The sequence below is a fragment of the Trachypithecus francoisi genome, unplaced genomic scaffold (genome assembly GCF_009764315.1).
Source record: "Trachypithecus francoisi isolate TF-2019V2 unplaced genomic scaffold, Tfra_2.0 Lachesis_group6, whole genome shotgun sequence".
Taxonomy (NCBI): Eukaryota; Metazoa; Chordata; class Mammalia; order Primates; family Cercopithecidae; genus Trachypithecus; species Trachypithecus francoisi.
The window spans coordinates 32,312,080-32,330,108 of NW_022681471.1; the positions used below are offsets into that span (position 1 = coordinate 32,312,080).

The 18,029-nt window shown below is 37.6% G+C and overlaps 1 protein-coding gene across 2 annotated transcripts in view; it reads left to right on the plus strand.

Annotated features, from left to right (window-relative positions):
* Positions 1-18,029, plus strand: part of LAMP2 (lysosomal associated membrane protein 2) — a 43,327-nt gene that overhangs the window by 18,538 nt on the left and 6,760 nt on the right. The window contains exons 4-9 of one of the 2 annotated variants that reach the window (XM_033201764.1): positions 1,729-1,887; positions 2,851-3,035; positions 4,135-4,257; positions 7,908-7,971; positions 8,697-8,861; positions 11,307-12,502. In XM_033201764.1, the coding sequence (XP_033057655.1) occupies positions 1,729-1,887; positions 2,851-3,035; positions 4,135-4,257; positions 7,908-7,971; positions 8,697-8,861; positions 11,307-11,446 (836 nt within the window). In that variant the 3' untranslated portion in view covers positions 11,447-12,502. Of the gene's footprint in view, positions 1-1,728; positions 1,888-2,850; positions 3,036-4,134; positions 4,258-7,907; positions 7,972-8,696; positions 8,862-11,306; positions 12,503-18,029 lie in introns of those variants that run through there. The other variant, XM_033201765.1, reaches the window with a different exon arrangement.

The window sequence follows — 18,029 nt, forward strand, 5'->3', positions numbered from 1 at the left end:
ATAAAGATTATATATGTATACAGAGAATAATATAGCAGACCCATATGTACCCATTATCCAGAATTCATAAATGCTGTTTTTTTAATGTCTGTGTCACTTTTTGATTAAAAAGATAAAACGTTGACGGTACAGTTTATATTTCCTTTGTCTTCACTTCCCAGACCCATTTTCCTCCTTGCCTGCTAAGAGGCAAACACTTTCACGAATTTGGGGTATAACCTTCCTGTCTTTATGTTTGTTTTTCACTATATAAGTACATGTTCATAAACAATACATAGTTAAAAAAAGCTATTCATAGTATAACTCCAATATGTCTGCAAGTTGTCTTTTCGCTCATTTGTTTTTGAAGTCGGTCTATGTACAGCCAGTTCACGTATCTATTCATTTTTGTTAATGGTGAGAAGCAATTCTGGGAAAAATGTTCTAGTTCATTGTTTTGTGTTTGTTTTTTTTTTTTTTTTTTTTATTCCTATGGCCATTAGGGGGTGCCAAGGCAGCATTATATGGCTGCTTGCTACATGATGGAGAGGCACAGAAGGCGGCATATATTAAGGACCTTGGATACTTTTCCTTTCTTGCTACTTCTCCAAAAGAAGCCAAACCACTTAGGTGACCATCATCTTTTGAAGTTTCACTATACGCAGGCTAATAAAAACTATACGAAATGGCTGTAACTTACTGCTTTCATATTCTGAAGATTCCCTGAAATTGAATCATCTTTAAATTTAATCCAGGAAGAGGTTCTATAAGCTCATTGGAGTTAATATAACTTACTTGGGACTAGTAAAACGAAAATAAGGATTTACTATACAAATCCATGATTAATCCATCTCTCTTGCTTCCTTAGTTACAGTCACTAAGTCCTGTTGATTCTACCATAGATAAGTGTTTTCAGTTTGGCTTCTTTGCTCTCTTTCCACTGCCCCACACCATCTTAGTTTAGGCAACCCTCCTTTACCCTTCACCTTAACCAGACCATCACCCTCTGGTTTCCCTCTAAAGTGGCTTCCCTGAAAAGTTTTCCCCCATGCCTATCCCCTACAAATTTGCTATCTTCCTTAAAATAAATTATATATATGTCATTTCCTGCTTTAAAAACAGAAGCTAGCCCTCCACTGCTAAAAAGAAAAGCCCAACTGGCCTTAGATCATAGAAGATGCTTCAAAGTATGATTACCTGCAACTTGTCTTTCCTTCTCAACCCCCATTTATTTTTCTTTCTTTTTTTTTTTTTTTTTTTGTCTTGAGACAGAGTTCTGCTCTTGTCATCCAGGCTGTAGTGCAATGGGCGATCTCGGCTCACTGCAACCTCCACCTCCCGGGTTCAAGTGATTCTCCTGCCTTAGCCTCCCAAGTAACTGGGATTACAGGTGCCTGCCACCACGCCCAGCTAATTATTGTCTTTTTACTAGAGACAAGGTTTCACCATGTTGGCCAGGCTGGTCTCAGACTCCTGACCTCAGGTAATCCACCCGCCTCAGCCTCCCAAAGTGCTGGGATTATAGGCATGGGCCACCGTGCCCAGCCCCTAACCCCCATTTCTTCTTCCCCCTTACTCCTTATGTTTTAGCCACAGTGAACTGGTCATGCCCTTGAGCATGCTATACCCTTTGTCACTTTAGGCCTGGGGTAGGGCAGGCAGAGAGAAGAAGAAAGCCTATACAATATATTTACATTATCATTTTTCTCCTACCTCTTGGAAATAGCCATTGTTAATCTTGTTTTATAGGAATTCTTACTGTTGATGAACTTTTGGCCATCAAAATTCCATTGAATGACCTTTTTAGATGCAATAGTTTATCAACTTTGGAAAAGGATGATGTTGTCCAGCACTATTGGGATGTTCTTGTACAAGCTTTTGTCCAAAATGGCACAGTGAGCACAAATGGTGGGTACTTAAAGTATATATTTCTCTACTTGGATCCTAATTTAAGAGTAGAGTATACCAGGTAGCCTTCATTGAAGTCATTATCTGAAAGCATTTATGTATTAAGGTTTATTCATAACTTCTACTAGGCTATAAAGTTTTTGTAAATAATAGCAATTCGTATTATTGTGGAACTTACAATTTAAAGTTTTTGATGTACAAGTTGTGGAATGGTCTTTAAAAAGACACTAGCTATACTGTTCTCAGCTAATAAAACCTAATCATTGTTTGAACAGCTCCTCGGATAGCTTGATTATCAGCTTGTTTTTTTAGCAGTTCCAAGACCAAAGCTTAGAAATCAGATGAATGTTCTAATCTTGAATTTTTAAAGTTGATTTTGTAATTTTTATTGAATTACATGCTTTATGGAAAGGTAATAATTTCTCATTCACCAGTGCTGGAAAACTACTGACACTTCCTAAGAAGAGGTTGAAATGCCTATGATTTACCATAGGGCTAATGCAAATAAATGGTTCATTTGTATTTAAGTCCTTTGGTGATTTCTAAGCTTTTTTCTGGTAAACAATATCCTTCCTTATGGTAGTTGTATGTGGGAATAAAGAACCAAAAAATTTAAGACTTAAATCTCTGAATTTCATATCAGGCAGGCAAAGTTCTTTGGGAATAAAAAGATTTAAGGGTCTGAAAAAGATGAGTGTGTGGCCATGTGTGAGCTGATAAAGCATATGGATGTGTCCTGAGTTTGTCTGCTGTGTCATAACTCATATAGATTGTCTGTATATGAAGCAGCAGTTTAAGAACCTCTGCCTAATTTAGTTTCAGATATACTAACAAGATATTCTCTTCCCCTAATATAACCCTTTTGGACTTCTATTATGAGAATTTTTTTTTTGGTTTTCCCTGGCCTTATGAATTAAGAAAATGTCCACTTTGGTTTCTTTTGTCCCTTTTTGCTTGTTTTAGAGTTCCTGTGTGATGAAGACAAAACTTCAACAGTGGCACCCACCATACACACCACTGTGCCATCTCCTACTACAACACCTACTCCAAAGGAAAAACCAGAAGCTGGAACCTATTCAGTTAATAATGGCAATGATACTTGTCTGCTGGCTACCATGGGGCTGCAGCTGAACATCACTCAGGATAAGGTATAGGTGTCTATTTTTATCAATACATCCTTTTTGTATTTCATTTCAAATATTTCATATTCTACCTTCAGCCCAAAGGTAGTAGAATGGTTCAGTTTTTTGTTTTGTTTTGTTTTGTGTTTTTGAGACAGAGTCCCGCCCTGTCGCCCAGGCTGGAGTGCAGTGGCATGATCTTGGCTCACTGCAACCTCCACCTCCAGGGTTTAAGCGATTCTCTTGCCTCAGCCTCCTGAGTAGCTGGGATTACAGGCCTGCACTGCCACGCAAAATTAGTTTTTTTGTATTTTTAGTAGAGATGGGGTTTTATCATGCTGGCCAGGCTGGTGTTGAACTCCTGACCTTAAGTGATCCACCCGCCTCGGCCTCCCAAAGTGCTGGAATTACAGGCGTAAGCTAGCACACCTGGCCTGATTAAGTTTTAAATGGAGATTTTATGTTGGCTTGTTGAACTTTGATTAGTTAGGAGTTACTATAACCATGAAGTGTTAATGTCACTTTCAGGTGTTGTGTTGGCCGGCAGAAAACCTAGCAGTTTAAAGTACTCTTTGGGGTTAGATTCTATTTGCCATCAGTGGATCAGAGTACAAACAATTGGCCTTTATTTCGGTCAGTTTAAAATATAACTTCTTCACACTTTGATCTGAATGCAGTGTAGGTTCGTATACAGGAATGGCATAGCTATCTGTTTCTCCAGCTATTTGATGACTCGGATAGTATAGATGTGCTCAAGTACATGATGGCACTTCTAGTTGCAGTGTTCCACTGAGGCTGTAGAGGGAGGGAGTGCCAAGGAACAAATCCGATTTCCAGGATCCTGTGACTTAAACAAGCGAGACAGATGGCTCTTGGGCTCCATAAAAATGTGTGTTTTCATTTGGCTCATTACTGTAGAAGCTTTCCTCTTGTTTTTTTTAAAGTCATCTGAGTCATAGCTTGAGGACCCACGCCAACTTTGTTTGAAAATTAAGACACCATGAATTTAAGTATCCAGACAAAAGATTTTTTGTTCCATGCTGAAGTTGGTTTTGGTAGCATATAAGGCTTTGCTGGCCACTTTTATAGCTAACCTGTACCTTTTCCCTTTTTTCTTCTCTTGAAGGTTGCTTCAGTTATTAACATCAATCCCAATACAACTCACTCCACAGGCAGCTGCCGTTCTCACACTGCTCTACTTAGGCTGAATAGCAGCACCATTAAGTATCTTGACTTTGTCTTTGCTGTGGTGAGTAACAGATTTTTCTAAAGTTAGGTTCATTCTCTTAGAAACACATCTGAAAGTCTAAGTAATTGCATGGGGAGAGGGGGATATTTAGCTTTATTTTCCAGTTCTACAGTACTCAATTATAAAGTGTAGTCCATTCATCCCTCAGAGTCTGTGCAATGGTCTGTGGACTGGACTCTTACATTAATGTTCACCAAGAGTGGCCATTTTGCCATTATACAGACTCTAGGGTAAGAGTAAGAATTAACTCACATCAAAAAAACACAATTGTCTAATCTATCCATATATAAGTAATTTCCATGATAATTTTTTCTCTGTTATTGGTTAGCTGATGCTCATGTTTTTCTGTGATACTATTTTAAGCCATTTGGAGGCTATATTATTTGTAATAGTGTCAGTAATAAAGATAGGTAACATCTATTGAGTACTATGTACAAAGCTCTGTGTAATTGTGTATATGAATTCATTAAATCAGGACAATTTATAATGGCAGCATTCAGGTTTTTGTTGTTGATCAATAGCTGAAACCTAAACAGAAGGTTTTGGGTTAAGCATATCTGTTCTACTTCTTGCTAGTATAAATTAATCATTGGGGACCTTTATTTCCACCTTCTCAGAAGCAATTATTATTCCCATAATTTCTTTGAGGGGACGTATGTGTGAACATGTTGTGGCAAATGAGACTGGTGGAATAGAAGATAGCTCTAAGTGAGGGAAAATGTTGAACCACCAACTATTCTCAAACTAAAAATATTGTATAATTAGATAAAAACCAATTCTGCTTTTAAATCAGATTACTGTGTTTGGGGATGGGGAAATAATCTCAATATCTGATATATAAAAAGTAGGTATGTTGTTATTTCATATGTGAACTTGATATTTTGAATCGAAAGCACATTTTTCTCTTTAGAATATATGCCGAGTAATTGAGGATTACACTAAATGCCTACATTTTGGAAAGGTTTACAAAAATCTTCCTTTTTCCAGCATTCAAATAATTCCTCTGTTAAGTACCATGTGACCAGTGAATTACTATTGAAAATGTCTAATTAAACTTGTCCTCTCCATTATGGTAAAAGCAAGCCTCAGGCACATTCTCTTTTAAGTTACCTCATAGGAGCTGTGGTCAATAAGAACGAGGAAAGTAGTATTTTGGGTTTATTCCCTTTCAAGTGATTGAGTTTGATCTTTCTAGCTGTGGTAGACTCCTAAAAGGAACGTGATTTCTCTTGACTCTTATATGGCAATGTTTAGTATTTAAGAATTACAATATTTAGTTACCCAGCAGGCTATTTTAAAACGTAATCCAAAATAGTGACATTTTAATCATGCTACAGGCACTCTGAAAAATCAGAGATACCTGCAATGTCCTCAGAGTTCAGTGGGACCCATTATTGCCTTCAACCCTGTCATGATAGATGCTCCTTAGGAGAATTTATAGAACTTGAGTGCGTTATGTGCAGGCTGCTATGGTGGGTTATGAAGAAGAAAGCCAATATTCTTAAAGTGCCAACAGTTTAGTCGTAATGGGAGAAATCTAGAAATAATTACCATTTTTGTGAAAGGCCTACATGCCATGACAAGGCTTTTGAACTCGATTCTGTGGGCAGTAGAGTACTGTGGAAAGTGTATATGAAATGGGATGAGTGCCAAACCAGAGAATAGTACAAAGTGCTGCAGGAGAATGGAGGAGGGAGAGGTTAATTCTGGATGGAGGAGAGTCAGGAAGGTTTAATGGCAGAGATGGCATTTGAGCTGGGCCTTTGAGGATGGGTCAGATTTGTATATAGGGAGATAAGGAGAGTAAGTGGGAAAGTACAGGTTATCCCTGGATAAAGGGCATAATCAAGACCAGCTGGGAGAATGAGGAGTGTTATATGTTTAGTGAAAGTATGGAAAAGTCGTTGAGACAAATTGTGGAGTCTTGAATGCCAAGCCAAGATGTAGCCTAAGTTGAAGAGGGATGTGATGAAAGTGTGAAGTCCTCCTGTATGCGTCCTCCTGAAATTTCTCTCAAGTCTGTCCCCTAGCTTTTAATCCCCATTGCCTTTGCTCTGGGTCCAGTCCACATTACCTCTTGCCTGGACCATTCAAACAGCTCCTGCCTGATTGCTCCTCTTCCTCACCTTCTCCAGTGTTCTACATCAACGTAACCTTCCTAAAGCACATCTCTCCATCAATGTTTCTCTCTTTCTTCCCCTTCCCTTCCCTTCCCTCCCCTCCCTTCCCTCCCCTCCTCTCCCCTCCCCTCCCCTCCCCGGACTCTCGCTCTGTTGCCCAGGCTGGAGTGCAGTGGCAAGATCTCAGCTCACTGCAACCTCCGCCTCCTGGATTCAAATGATTGTCCTGCCTCCGCTTCCCAAATAGCCAGGACTACAGGCATCTGCCACCACTCCTGGCTAATTTTTTGTATTTTTAATAGAGATGGAGTTTCACCATGTTAGCCAGGATGGTCTCGATCTTCTGACCTCGTGATCTGCCCACCTCACAGTGTTTCTCTTTTGCCAACAAAGTAACATCTAAAGTCCATGGCTGGGTAGTTCAAGCACTCTTTTCTCCCATGCAGTGCAGCCTGCATTTTCAGCCTTCACTCCCTCTTTATGAACCTTATGTTTCCTTTAGTTCCTTCAGGGTGCTTCCCTCACCCTGTCCTCTATGCACTTCTTGTGAGGTAAGAGAACATAGTAATAATAATTACATAGACTCTGCAGCCATACTTTTTGAATTTAAATCCCAACTCACTGACTACTAACCATGTAGCTTTGGGGGAAGTTACCTAACATGTCTGTGCTTCGATTATTCCCAAAATGGGGATGATAACAGCACCTATTGCATAGGAGTGTTGTAATTACTCAGGGAAGCATCATATGTAAAGTTTTAAGAACAGTGCTGGGCACTTAGTAAGTGCTCAAATGCTAGCATAAAAATTTGAGATTATGCTTATTTTCTAACTACTGTTATTTATGCTGTTGCTCTGTCGAATAACCCTTTTCCTGCTTGTTTCCTAAGAGAATCCTGCCCGGTTCAAAATGCCCCATCACTAAGCTGGCATTACTTTTTCTCCTCCCTTAGTTGGAAGTGATTTCTCTCCTATTTTCATGACTTCTTACTTTCTTTTTTGTAATATGGTTATTTATGTGTTTACCTTGCCTTCCCTGGCAGATTGCTAACAGGGTGAAGGCGGGATTGAAGTGTGGTTCATTTTGGTAGCTCCTGCCGTACTCGCACTCTGAAATTATTAGAATGACTGGCTGATCAGATGAGTACTTTAGAAAGATAATAACAGTGAAAAGGAAGATTAGGGCTGGAGGGGCTGAAAGGCAGGGAGCCCACTTAAGAGGCTGCTATGATGCAGGCTGGAGGTGGTGAGGTCTCAGCAAGTGACAGGAGGAATAAAATTGAGGCCATAAATCTTCAAGTGTCTGAGATCCACATGACTACACCTGTGCTCCGAAAGTTGGAAAGAAAATACAGAGGAAAGGGGTTTCTGTCAGATTATGAGTTCTCTTTTACTTACAGTTTATTCTACAGCATGGTTTCTTCTTCTGTGTAATAGTGTTAGATTGCTTTTCTTCTGTGGATATTAACTGTATCTGTTATCTGTAGACAGCTGTGATATGTTAATTAACTGGAAGCTCTTTTTCAAACAGAAAAATGAAAACCGATTTTATCTGAAGGAAGTGAACGTCAGCATGTATTTGGTTAATGGCTCCGGTAAGCGAAGCATTGGCCTGGGGAAAAAGACTGTGGGTTACCCTGAAGGATTAGAAATTACAGTGGTCTTATTACCAAATTGCACCTTATTTAATGAAATAGAAGATGCTATGTAAAAAGTGTGTCTTGATCATACCTTAAAATCAGTAACTTAGAACTATGATGTTCTTTTTCTGTATCCCATCTTTTCAAAGTATGGTAGATAATAATTAAGGATGTGACTGATTTTTAGACTATAGAAACATCTATGGAAAGATAAGGGAACCTAGTGATTGCAAGAATTGCTTTTTGTGGGTTGATCTTGTCCCCCAGGCTCCCATGCTTCACTGAAAAACCCTGAGGACTGTTCTTTTTTTTTTTTTTTTTTTGAGACAGGGTCTCGCTCTGTGCCCAGGCTAGACTGCAGGGGCGTGACCACAGCTCAATCCCAGGTTCAAGCCAACCACCCACCTTAGCCTCCCAAGTAGCTGGGACTACAGCTGTGCACCATCATGCCCAGTTAATTTTTTTTTTTTTTTTTTTTTTTTTTTTTTTGTATTTTTTGTAGAGACAGGGTTTTGCCATGTTTCCCCAGGCTGGTCTTGATCTCCTGGGCTCATGTGATCTGCCCACCTTGGCTTCCCAAAGTGTTGAAATTACAGGCGTGAGCCACTGTGCCTGGCCAACTTTCCCATTTTTGATGTTGATAGGATAAGAAGTTACTAACCTGTTTCTTTTCTTTGAAGTTTTCAGCATTGCAAATAACAATCTTAGCTACTGGGATGCCCCCCTGGGAAGTTCTTATATGTGCAACAAAGAGCAGACTGTTTCAGTGTCTGGAGCATTTCAGATAAATACCTTTGATCTAAGGGTTCAGCCTTTCAATGTGACACAAGGAAAGTATTCTACAGGTAAGAATCAAGCAAACTTTTCATTAATAATTTATGTTCTTATGTTGACTGATAGGTGGCTTTTCCTTTGAATCACAGACATTTAAACGTTGAAATAGAGGAATATGAATCACCAGAGGTCTCATAGCCTTGAGCAAATTGTGCACCTCTATATTTGGCTCATCATTTTGCTCAACCGAGATGTTTTTGTGATCTTAAAATCATTTGCAAAAAAGTTAAAAACTGATAGAAGCTTTAAGTGAGCTTTATTTGAGGTATGGGTTTTAGTTTGTAGAGAAGATGGCACTTGGGAGCAGCAGCTTTGAGCATGTTGCATCTGCTTCCTGAGGCCGTCTTCTCACTGGAAACATTTTCATACCTGAATGAAAGCAGTTTGGTCTGATTTTGTTAAGACAAAAGATAAAAGAGTGGTAGCAAAGCCTCAAATGTCATGAACTATGTTTTTACAAGCCAAAACGATCTGGAGAGTTTTCAAAGCGTGTGCCAGTGTGAATGAGGCTTTTTGAAGATCACTCAGGGCTAATGGTAGTATTTATTAGATTTTTAATGAAACCCTTGTGAAGGTTCATTATAATGTGTTCATACGAATATGAAAGACATATTTGGCATTATAAGATTAAAATTTGCATGAAGAAAAAAGCACGTAAAATTCCTTAATTGACTTGTCATTTTAAGCCCATTACCTAAAATTGGGGGTTTGTGGATCACAACTTTGTTGAGCAGAGCTATTCCAGTCATCCACATCCTTTTCAACCATTAATTCTACGGTTTGGAAGGAAATGTGGAAGCTGTGTTTAGAAGCGAATATACTGTGAGCCATTCGACTGCTTTTGCAGTGGTGTTGAATACCTAGTCTGACTTGGTTAGGCCACAATAAATTGGGCTCTCGACCCTACCATTCTTGTGGTTAAAGACGTTAGTTACACTTTAAAAATATTTTCAAGAATTCATTTTCCCTCTTGCCTGTTTTGCTTATGTACTTCAATTATTTTGATCCTTTACTAGCTTTATTTTTGGACTTTTTATTTGGCTCCCCTTCATTACTCCCCTAATTTTAAGACCAGTTTTGTGTTTACAGTTTAAAATCATTTGTAGTATTAGTATCATCACTTCAGGACGGTTTATCTAGTCAACTGTAATAGGGATGAGCTGTGCTCTTTCTCTCACTTTGAAACTTTGGTTTTTATGTATGTAGAATTAAAAATATCACCCAAAGAGATATACAACATTTAATACTGATATTGAATGTATAATCTATTCGTGGAACTAGGTTCTTGGCTGTGGGTACCTATAAATACAACACATAGGTAATATTTGACTGTAAGGGAAAGAAATAGAATTGCAATAAGGCAGAAGAGTGTTGATTGGATTTTACTGGATCAGACCACTTTCTAGAAATAGAAAAAAATAGCCCCTTTAGGCTGCCAACCCTGACCAGATAAGAAATGCAGTAAGCACACTCAAATTAGTAAGAGGTCCCCATTTCTTGACTTTGCAACCACTAAAATTGTATGTTCTAAGTCACGATCTGCAAACTTTAAAGTTCCAAACAGTAAGTGTTTTAGGCTTTGGGGCCATATGGTCTCTGTCACAACTATTCAACTCTGCTATTGTAGCACGAAAACAGCAACACATAAACAGATGATGGGCTGGGTTCCAATAAAACCTTATTTATGGACACTGGAATTTGAATTTTATATGCTCTCATGAGTCACAAAATATTTTTTTCAACCATTTAAAAATGTAAAAGCCCTTTTTAGCTCTTGTACCAGATTTGGCCCATGGGCTACAGCTTGCTGACCCCTAACTCTAAAGGGACTCCAGAGCCAGCCTGGCTATTTTCATCACATGATACCTTCCTGATCCTGTTTCTACTTTCCCAAAAGACATTCATGCTACCACTGAGAGGCTAATCTGGCTATGTAAAAGTGGGCTAGATTAGCTCCCTTAATTTCTGATAAAGTAATACTCCTATTTTGGAAAGGACTTGGAATATAAACAAACATATACGTGTGTATATATGTATATGCAAACATATCATATATAATGTGTGCATTATATATCATGTATATAATGTGTGCGTTATATATATCATGTATATAATGTGTGCATTATATATCATGTGTGATGTGTGCATTATATATATCATGATATATATTATGATATGAGCTGTGTTTATAGATGTAAATGAATATACATATATTCATATATATGAATATCTACATATATACACGTAAACAAATGAAAGAACAAAGTAAGTCTTAGAATTTTAATTCTAGAACAGTTCTCCATTTTCTATAGCTTTATCATAAAAATATACCTGTCTTAGTTACTTGAAGTTGATCTTGTAAGAACATTTCTGACTTTTAAATCAACATCTTTTACTTTAGGACATTGTTTTGTGATTATACTCATTATTTGTTACACACTTTTTCTCACCTACAGCCCAAGAGTGTTCGCTGGATGATGACACCATTCTAATCCCAATTATAGTTGGTGCTGGTCTTTCAGGCTTGATTATCGTTATAGTGATTGCTTACGTAATTGGCAGAAGAAAAAGTTATGCTGGATATCAGACTCTGTAACACTAATCAATACGTGATCTCTGTTACAAAAGAAAAAAGCAAGTACAAGTTCCAACATGCAATACTGGTCAATTTAAGGTATATTTAGTTGCAGTCCGGCTCTTTAGAATGGGTGGTGTGGGGGATTTCAAACTTAAACAAAAAACTATCAACTACAAATTAGTTGCCTGACTTTGGTTTCTCCAACCAAGCAATTTAAAACTTATTTTTACAGCAAAAGATGTGCAAAATCACTGAATTATAGGTTCTGTTTTACTGTCTTGAATTAGTATTTCAGTGTTTTCATTTTAGACATTCAGACTAAAAATACACAGTTTAGAAAAAACAATTTTTGAAAAAGAGATGTTTTTTTTTCCCTGCATGTAGTTGAGTTGGAACAACATGTTCTATAGTGGATTTGTACTTGCTCCTTTTGCTCTTTTTGTTGTGATTTTTGTTTGCAGGTTAACTTAGCTACTTTGGCATTGCTGCATATTTGACCTATGAGAGATATACTAGTAGATTTGAACAGGGGCTAGTATTATTATGTTCTTAGCAATAAATGCTTTTCTAATGCTTTTTGAATACATTTGTATTATGTGGCTGTAATGACAAAAGATACAAAAGCTTTTTAAAATTTAGAGTAGGTATTAATCTTATTATTTAATCCTTTTTTTAAAAAACTGGATATTTCAATCTTTTAAATTGCAAGATACAAGACTATTCCAACAGGGCATTTCAATCCATTTTTTAGGTGCTTTAGAGATAATTGCTTGCCAGTGCCAATTGAGGGCATTAGTACTTTGTGCTCATAAATTGGCCTCTGTATGCAGTACTAAAATTAATGCAGATTTCTCTTTAGCCTTCCAATATTTCTTGTTGGTAGTGATGTATTTTATTATTTTCTTTTTCTTAAGAAATGCCAGTGTGTCCTAGAACCTAGATAACGAAGTGCACTTACACTTATAAAATAACTTGCATCTAGGCTGGGCATGGCGGCTCATGCCTGTAATCCCAGCACTCTGGGAGGCCAAGGCGGGTGGATCACTTGAGGCCAGGAGTTTGAGACCAGCCTGGCCAACATGGTGAAACCCCGTCTCTGTTAAAAATACAAAAAATTAAACGGGCGTGGTGGCGGGTGCCTGTAATCCCAGCTACTCGGAAGGCTGAGGCAGGAGAATCGCTTGAACCCAGGAGGCAGAGGTTGTGGTGAGCTGAGATCGCACCATTGCACTCCAGCCTGGGCAACAAAAGCAAAACTCCGTCTCAAAAAAAAAAAAAAAAAAAAAAGCAAAAAAAAAAAAAACAAAAAAAACTTGCATCTAACCCAAAAGTCTTGGTCTTCTCTTAATCCATTAAAAAGTTGTTCTTTGTTTCCAGCTTGCATTGATTGCTACAACAGTACTAATTTGGCTTTCACATTTAAATGGTTCTGTGCTAATCAAAACTTTCATTGTTATTATTCGTTATGGTAGAATCATTATTAATTCATGTGCTTTGTGTTCAGTTTTGTGCTCTGAGAGATGCACCAATTGTCAAATTACCGTGCACCACCTAATTTTATAGGATAAAGCAAAATACATCAGCTTGATAGTTAACACATCAAATATTTCTTGCTGCTTCTAGGAGAACTTCTTTGGTGTGTGTTGGAATGGCAGAGCAAATATTAAAATTGTTAATATGCAGCCATATATGGAAGGTTTCTTTGGTTTTTTGTTTTTTGTTTTTTTTTGGTGGGGGGATTATGTGCCTCCCATTCACTAGAAAATGAGAAAATGTCTGGGTTCCAAAGTATTGATATTGAATGGATCAATACACACACACAGACACACACACACACACACACACACACACATATATATATTATACACACACATATATATATATTATATATATATATATATACACACATATCTAGGCAGTTGCATGCTAGCATGTGTATTTTTATAACAATATAACTGAGTTATATTGGAATTACAAATATTTTCTGTCACTTAAATTTGTCCTTTATTTAGCCTGAAAACCTTTATGGCTCAAGATCAGATTCCTGACTAACCCCTGTCTTAGAGCTACAGTGAGCTGCATTACCAGCTTAAAACACTTCTTAAAGATTAAATATAGATGTGATTTTTCAAAATCATTTTTTATTTAAACTGTGTTTTAGTGTAAAATTGTTAACCTTATAAGATGGATAATGCGTATAAGAATGTAGGCCTTAACTATTTCACATGAGTCAAAACAAAGCAGCTTTAAAAAAATAATTGGAAGCACAAGTGCGTGGCACTGACTGAATGCTGTTAATATTTCTAAAAGTTTCTACATTCAGATTATATGCCTGATTCATAGTAAAATACCTCTAATAAACACTGTTTTATAGAAAACCTGACTTCAGTGAATATTTTTGTATTTTACATGGGCCAGTTTATACACTGCTATTTACACTATTATTTCCTATAGCTATGTGTTCTTTGTACCTTTTGTAGTTTTATTTGTATTACTGGATTCATACCTTGATGGTAACCCTCTATTTGGTTTTGGGTGTTTTTCATGTTTTAGCATTTGTATAAAGAAACTGGTCCATGTAAATACTTTCCATGTTTTCGTCCTCAAATGTTTAAACCACTAGTTGATGTATGGTATCTTTAGATATTTGCCTGTCTGTTTACTCAAAATTGCTTCTAAAACAATAAAGATTCTTTTATTTCTTAAGGCAATTTGCTCACATTTTTTCCCGTTGGTTAAAATCAAGATTTTGTATGCTGCATAATGGCAATTTCTTTCAAATGGAAAAACTTTGGAAATGTTTAGAAGTAGAACTAAATTATTTGCAAAATGTTCTGATGTTCTGTCTGTATATTACTATCTGGAAGAATGGTCCCATACATAAGCCTCGACTGATGGTAGGCAGGCTACAGAATAAAATTCACTTGGGAAGTGTTTTATAAAATATAAAAATAGATTCCCTGGAGGATTTAACGTAGTAGGTCTAATGAGGAGGGAGGGAGGGAGGGAGGGAGGGAGAGAGAGAGAGAGAGAGAGAGAGAGAGAGAAAGAGAGTGTGTGTGTGTGTGTAAGCTCCCCTGCTAAACCTGATGCATAGTCAGTTAGGGAACCAGTGATCTAGAATAGTTATTTCATAATAAAAGCTTCAGAGTATCTCTCTGTACATTTTTCTCAATTCCTAAGTTGAGGTTGATATTTAGTATCTCTACATAGTAGCTTTACATTGCAGCCATACATATTGAGCTATTAATCTGAACCAACATAGGATTGTGTGCAGTCTCTCTCTTACTTAGATCACCCTAAAATACTTGAGCCTTCCAGTTTCCATATACGAATAGTTTTCCTAGTCACCTTACTATATCACATAAGAAAACTTAGCAATATAGGTGGTAACTTTTCTCTGAATTACCCAGTTAAGCCATGTGAACGCCAGTTAGTCATCACGGCTGCAAACTCTGCAGTTAACTACCATTGTCTTTGGCCAAGTTGTTTAACTTCTAGTGTCTCAATTTCTTCATCCAGTGGATGGGGACTTTAAAATCCTGCTACTCATTTCTTTAAATGATAATTTGCATTTCAGAGGAATGCATCTCAGTATTTCATACATCTTAGTATTTTAGAAGGAATCTGATAAGAAGCTACTTGTTACGTATCAAGAACATACTATAAGTTCAGTGTAAAATGTACCACTTAAGTTTCCTGCAGTTTTTCAGTAGGAATTCTTATCAGACTCGGACATTTTAAGATTATAGTATTTCATCTGTTTATTTAGATAGATAATGTTAACTTGTCTTGGGCTCATCTTCCACCCATCTGCTTTTCTTTTACCCTGGTAGCTAACTTTTTGCGTTAATAATTACCATTTCTTGTCCTTGAAACTGGTATACATATTCATGAATGATACTGAGTAGCTTCACGAATCTTTTCAGATGCATGTGATTTACTTAACACAGTTTGATTATAGATATAAAATGTATATAACAAATAAGATGTCACCTAAGAATGTGCTTCTTAATGTTGATTCTTCCAAAAAGAAGTTTTGACTCAATTGTTTTTTTTGTTTGTTTTGTTTTGTTTTGTTTGAGATGGAATCTTGCTCTATTGCCCTGGCTGGAGTGTGTATAGTGGTGCGATCTCAGCTCACTGCAACCTCCGCCTCCCAGGTTCAAGCAATTCTTGTGCCTCAGCCTCCCAAGTAGCTGGGATTACAGATGAGTGCCACCATACCTGGCTACCTTTTGTATTTTTTTAGTAGAGATGGGGTTTTGCCATGTTGGCTAGGCTGGTCTCGAATTCCTGACCTCAAGTGATCCGCCTGCCTCAGCCTCCTGAAGTGCTGGGATTATAGGTGTGAGCCACTGTGCCTGGCCTCAATTGGTTTTTAAGAGAAATTGTATTAGTTTTTGTTGTAAATGTATACCTCAGCTTTCCAGTTCTTGTGTTGAAAATTGTATTTGAAAAATGTCTGAACTGATAGAAAATTGAAGATTAACAGCATTTTTAATCTACATGAAACTTCTTATTGCAATTTTAGTGGCCATGGAACTTTTTAAACTTTAAAAATCTTTATTGCTTCTGTGGCTATTAAATTCTTCTGCAAATACACTTTTCCCCAGAAGCATTTTCAATATAGCATTAAGTATACATTAGGCAAGTAGATCAGGTCAAAATGACTTATAGGATGAGATTTTCTTTTCTTCAGAATGTGATCCCATTAAAGTTACTGTTTTACCAAAATTTTTCCCATTAACTAAATAATTTTTATTTTTTTATTTTTTATTTTATTTTTTATTTTTTTTTGAGACGGAGTCTCGCTCTGTCTCCCAGGCTGGAGTGCAGTGGCCGGATCTCAGCTCACTGCAAGCTCCACCTCCCGGGTTTACGCCATTCTCTCGCCTCAGCCTCCCGAGTAGCTGGGACTACAGGCGCCCGCCACCTCGCCCGGCTAGTTTTTTGTATTTTTTTAGTAGAGACGGGGTTTCACCGTGTTAGCCAGGATGGTCTCGATCTCCTGACCTCGTGATCCGCCCGTCTCGGCCTCCCAAAGTGCTGGGATTACAGGCTTGAGCCACCGCGCCCGGCCAATAATTTTTAAAGGTTGAATTCATACAATCAATAGTTATTATAAATTAATATTTCACATACTAATTGAGAGCATTTTAAGTAAGTGACAGTATCTAGAAAGATCTTTGTATTAGTGGAATTGCCTTTTGAGCTACTCTGGGAATATTTGTCTTACATGAAAGCCTTATTGGCAGTATTTATGAAAGTCGTTTCAGTACTAGGTCAAATACCCATTTGGGAAAGAGAGAACTATGAGTCTGTTGCCAGAATAAGAAATTAATCTACTAATGAATTTTTTAAAAACCAAGTTATATTAAACCCACGGCATAATACTTTATGGTACATGTCACCTAATAGTTTATGGGCTGGATGGTAATTTGGGAAATTGTAGGGGAGGTGCTAACTGGGGACTCTTAACACCATCTATTCACAGGTCACATCCGGCAATCTCAGCTATCTGGATTCTTAACAGAACCAAGAAGCCAGTAAAAAAAATAATTGAACTGGCAGCCAAAGTCAATGTCAGGAAAGTTCATAAACTCCAGGGTTGCATTTTGTTCCTAGTTATTGCCCCAGAGGCTAGTAGGGGGTGCGTGGAAAGCTTGGCACATTTCTTGAATGCAAGCACAATCAGAATTGCCATGCAGCCTATTTGTCCTATCTTTGATACAATTCTAATAAGCTTAGTTATCTGATTTATCAGTCCCTAATAGACTGCAAGCTAGGCAGAGCACTAGGGCAACAAGACACAGGAAATGGGAAATAGAAGTAGCAGTTAACATCCTTCCACCATCTGTTCCACCATTCCTTCCTCCTCTCCAGTCTCAGAGTAGGTTTTCTTTTCCTGGTTAAACTGAGGCAAACAGTTATGTCATCAAGGCCCATTTATATCTCTTTTCCCATTACTGAGTGACCCCAGATTGTTATGTATTGAGTTCTTATGTCTTATGCTTTTGGAATCCCATTTCTCTTGCCTTGTAGGAGAACTTGTACCAAAGCATCTTCTGTCGATTGCTAATGGCTCTTTCCCTCATCCTATTTAAGTTCTTCTAACCTGAAGCTATCCTTTCTTGTCCCTATGTCCCCCTTCTAATTACCTCCCTTTTGTCCTGTCTTAATCATTCTAAACTTCTCAAAATGAGTATTGTATTCGTTACTTGCCCAAGTTCTTGATGTCCTAACCAATCACTTCCCATTCCCTCTTAAACCTGCAGCAATTTTACTCACATCTCCCACCCTTCATATTGCTAGAGGCAATGGACATGTTTCAAAGCTCTCTAATATTATTTGCTGTCTTTCCACCCTAATTGAAACTTCCCATCCTTGGCTCCTCTGGTGCCATTTTCTACCTGCCCTTTTACATCTTTTTCCTACTCCATTGTCTATTCCACAGGTATTGGTGTTCCCAAGGGTTTTTGTCTGTGGTCCTCTTTTTATTCTACTTCCCCTTACTGAGAAATGTTGTTCTTGCCCCGTGTTTTAACTACCACTTAGGTTCATATAGCCACTTGGTTAGGACATAGTCTTTTTTTTTTTT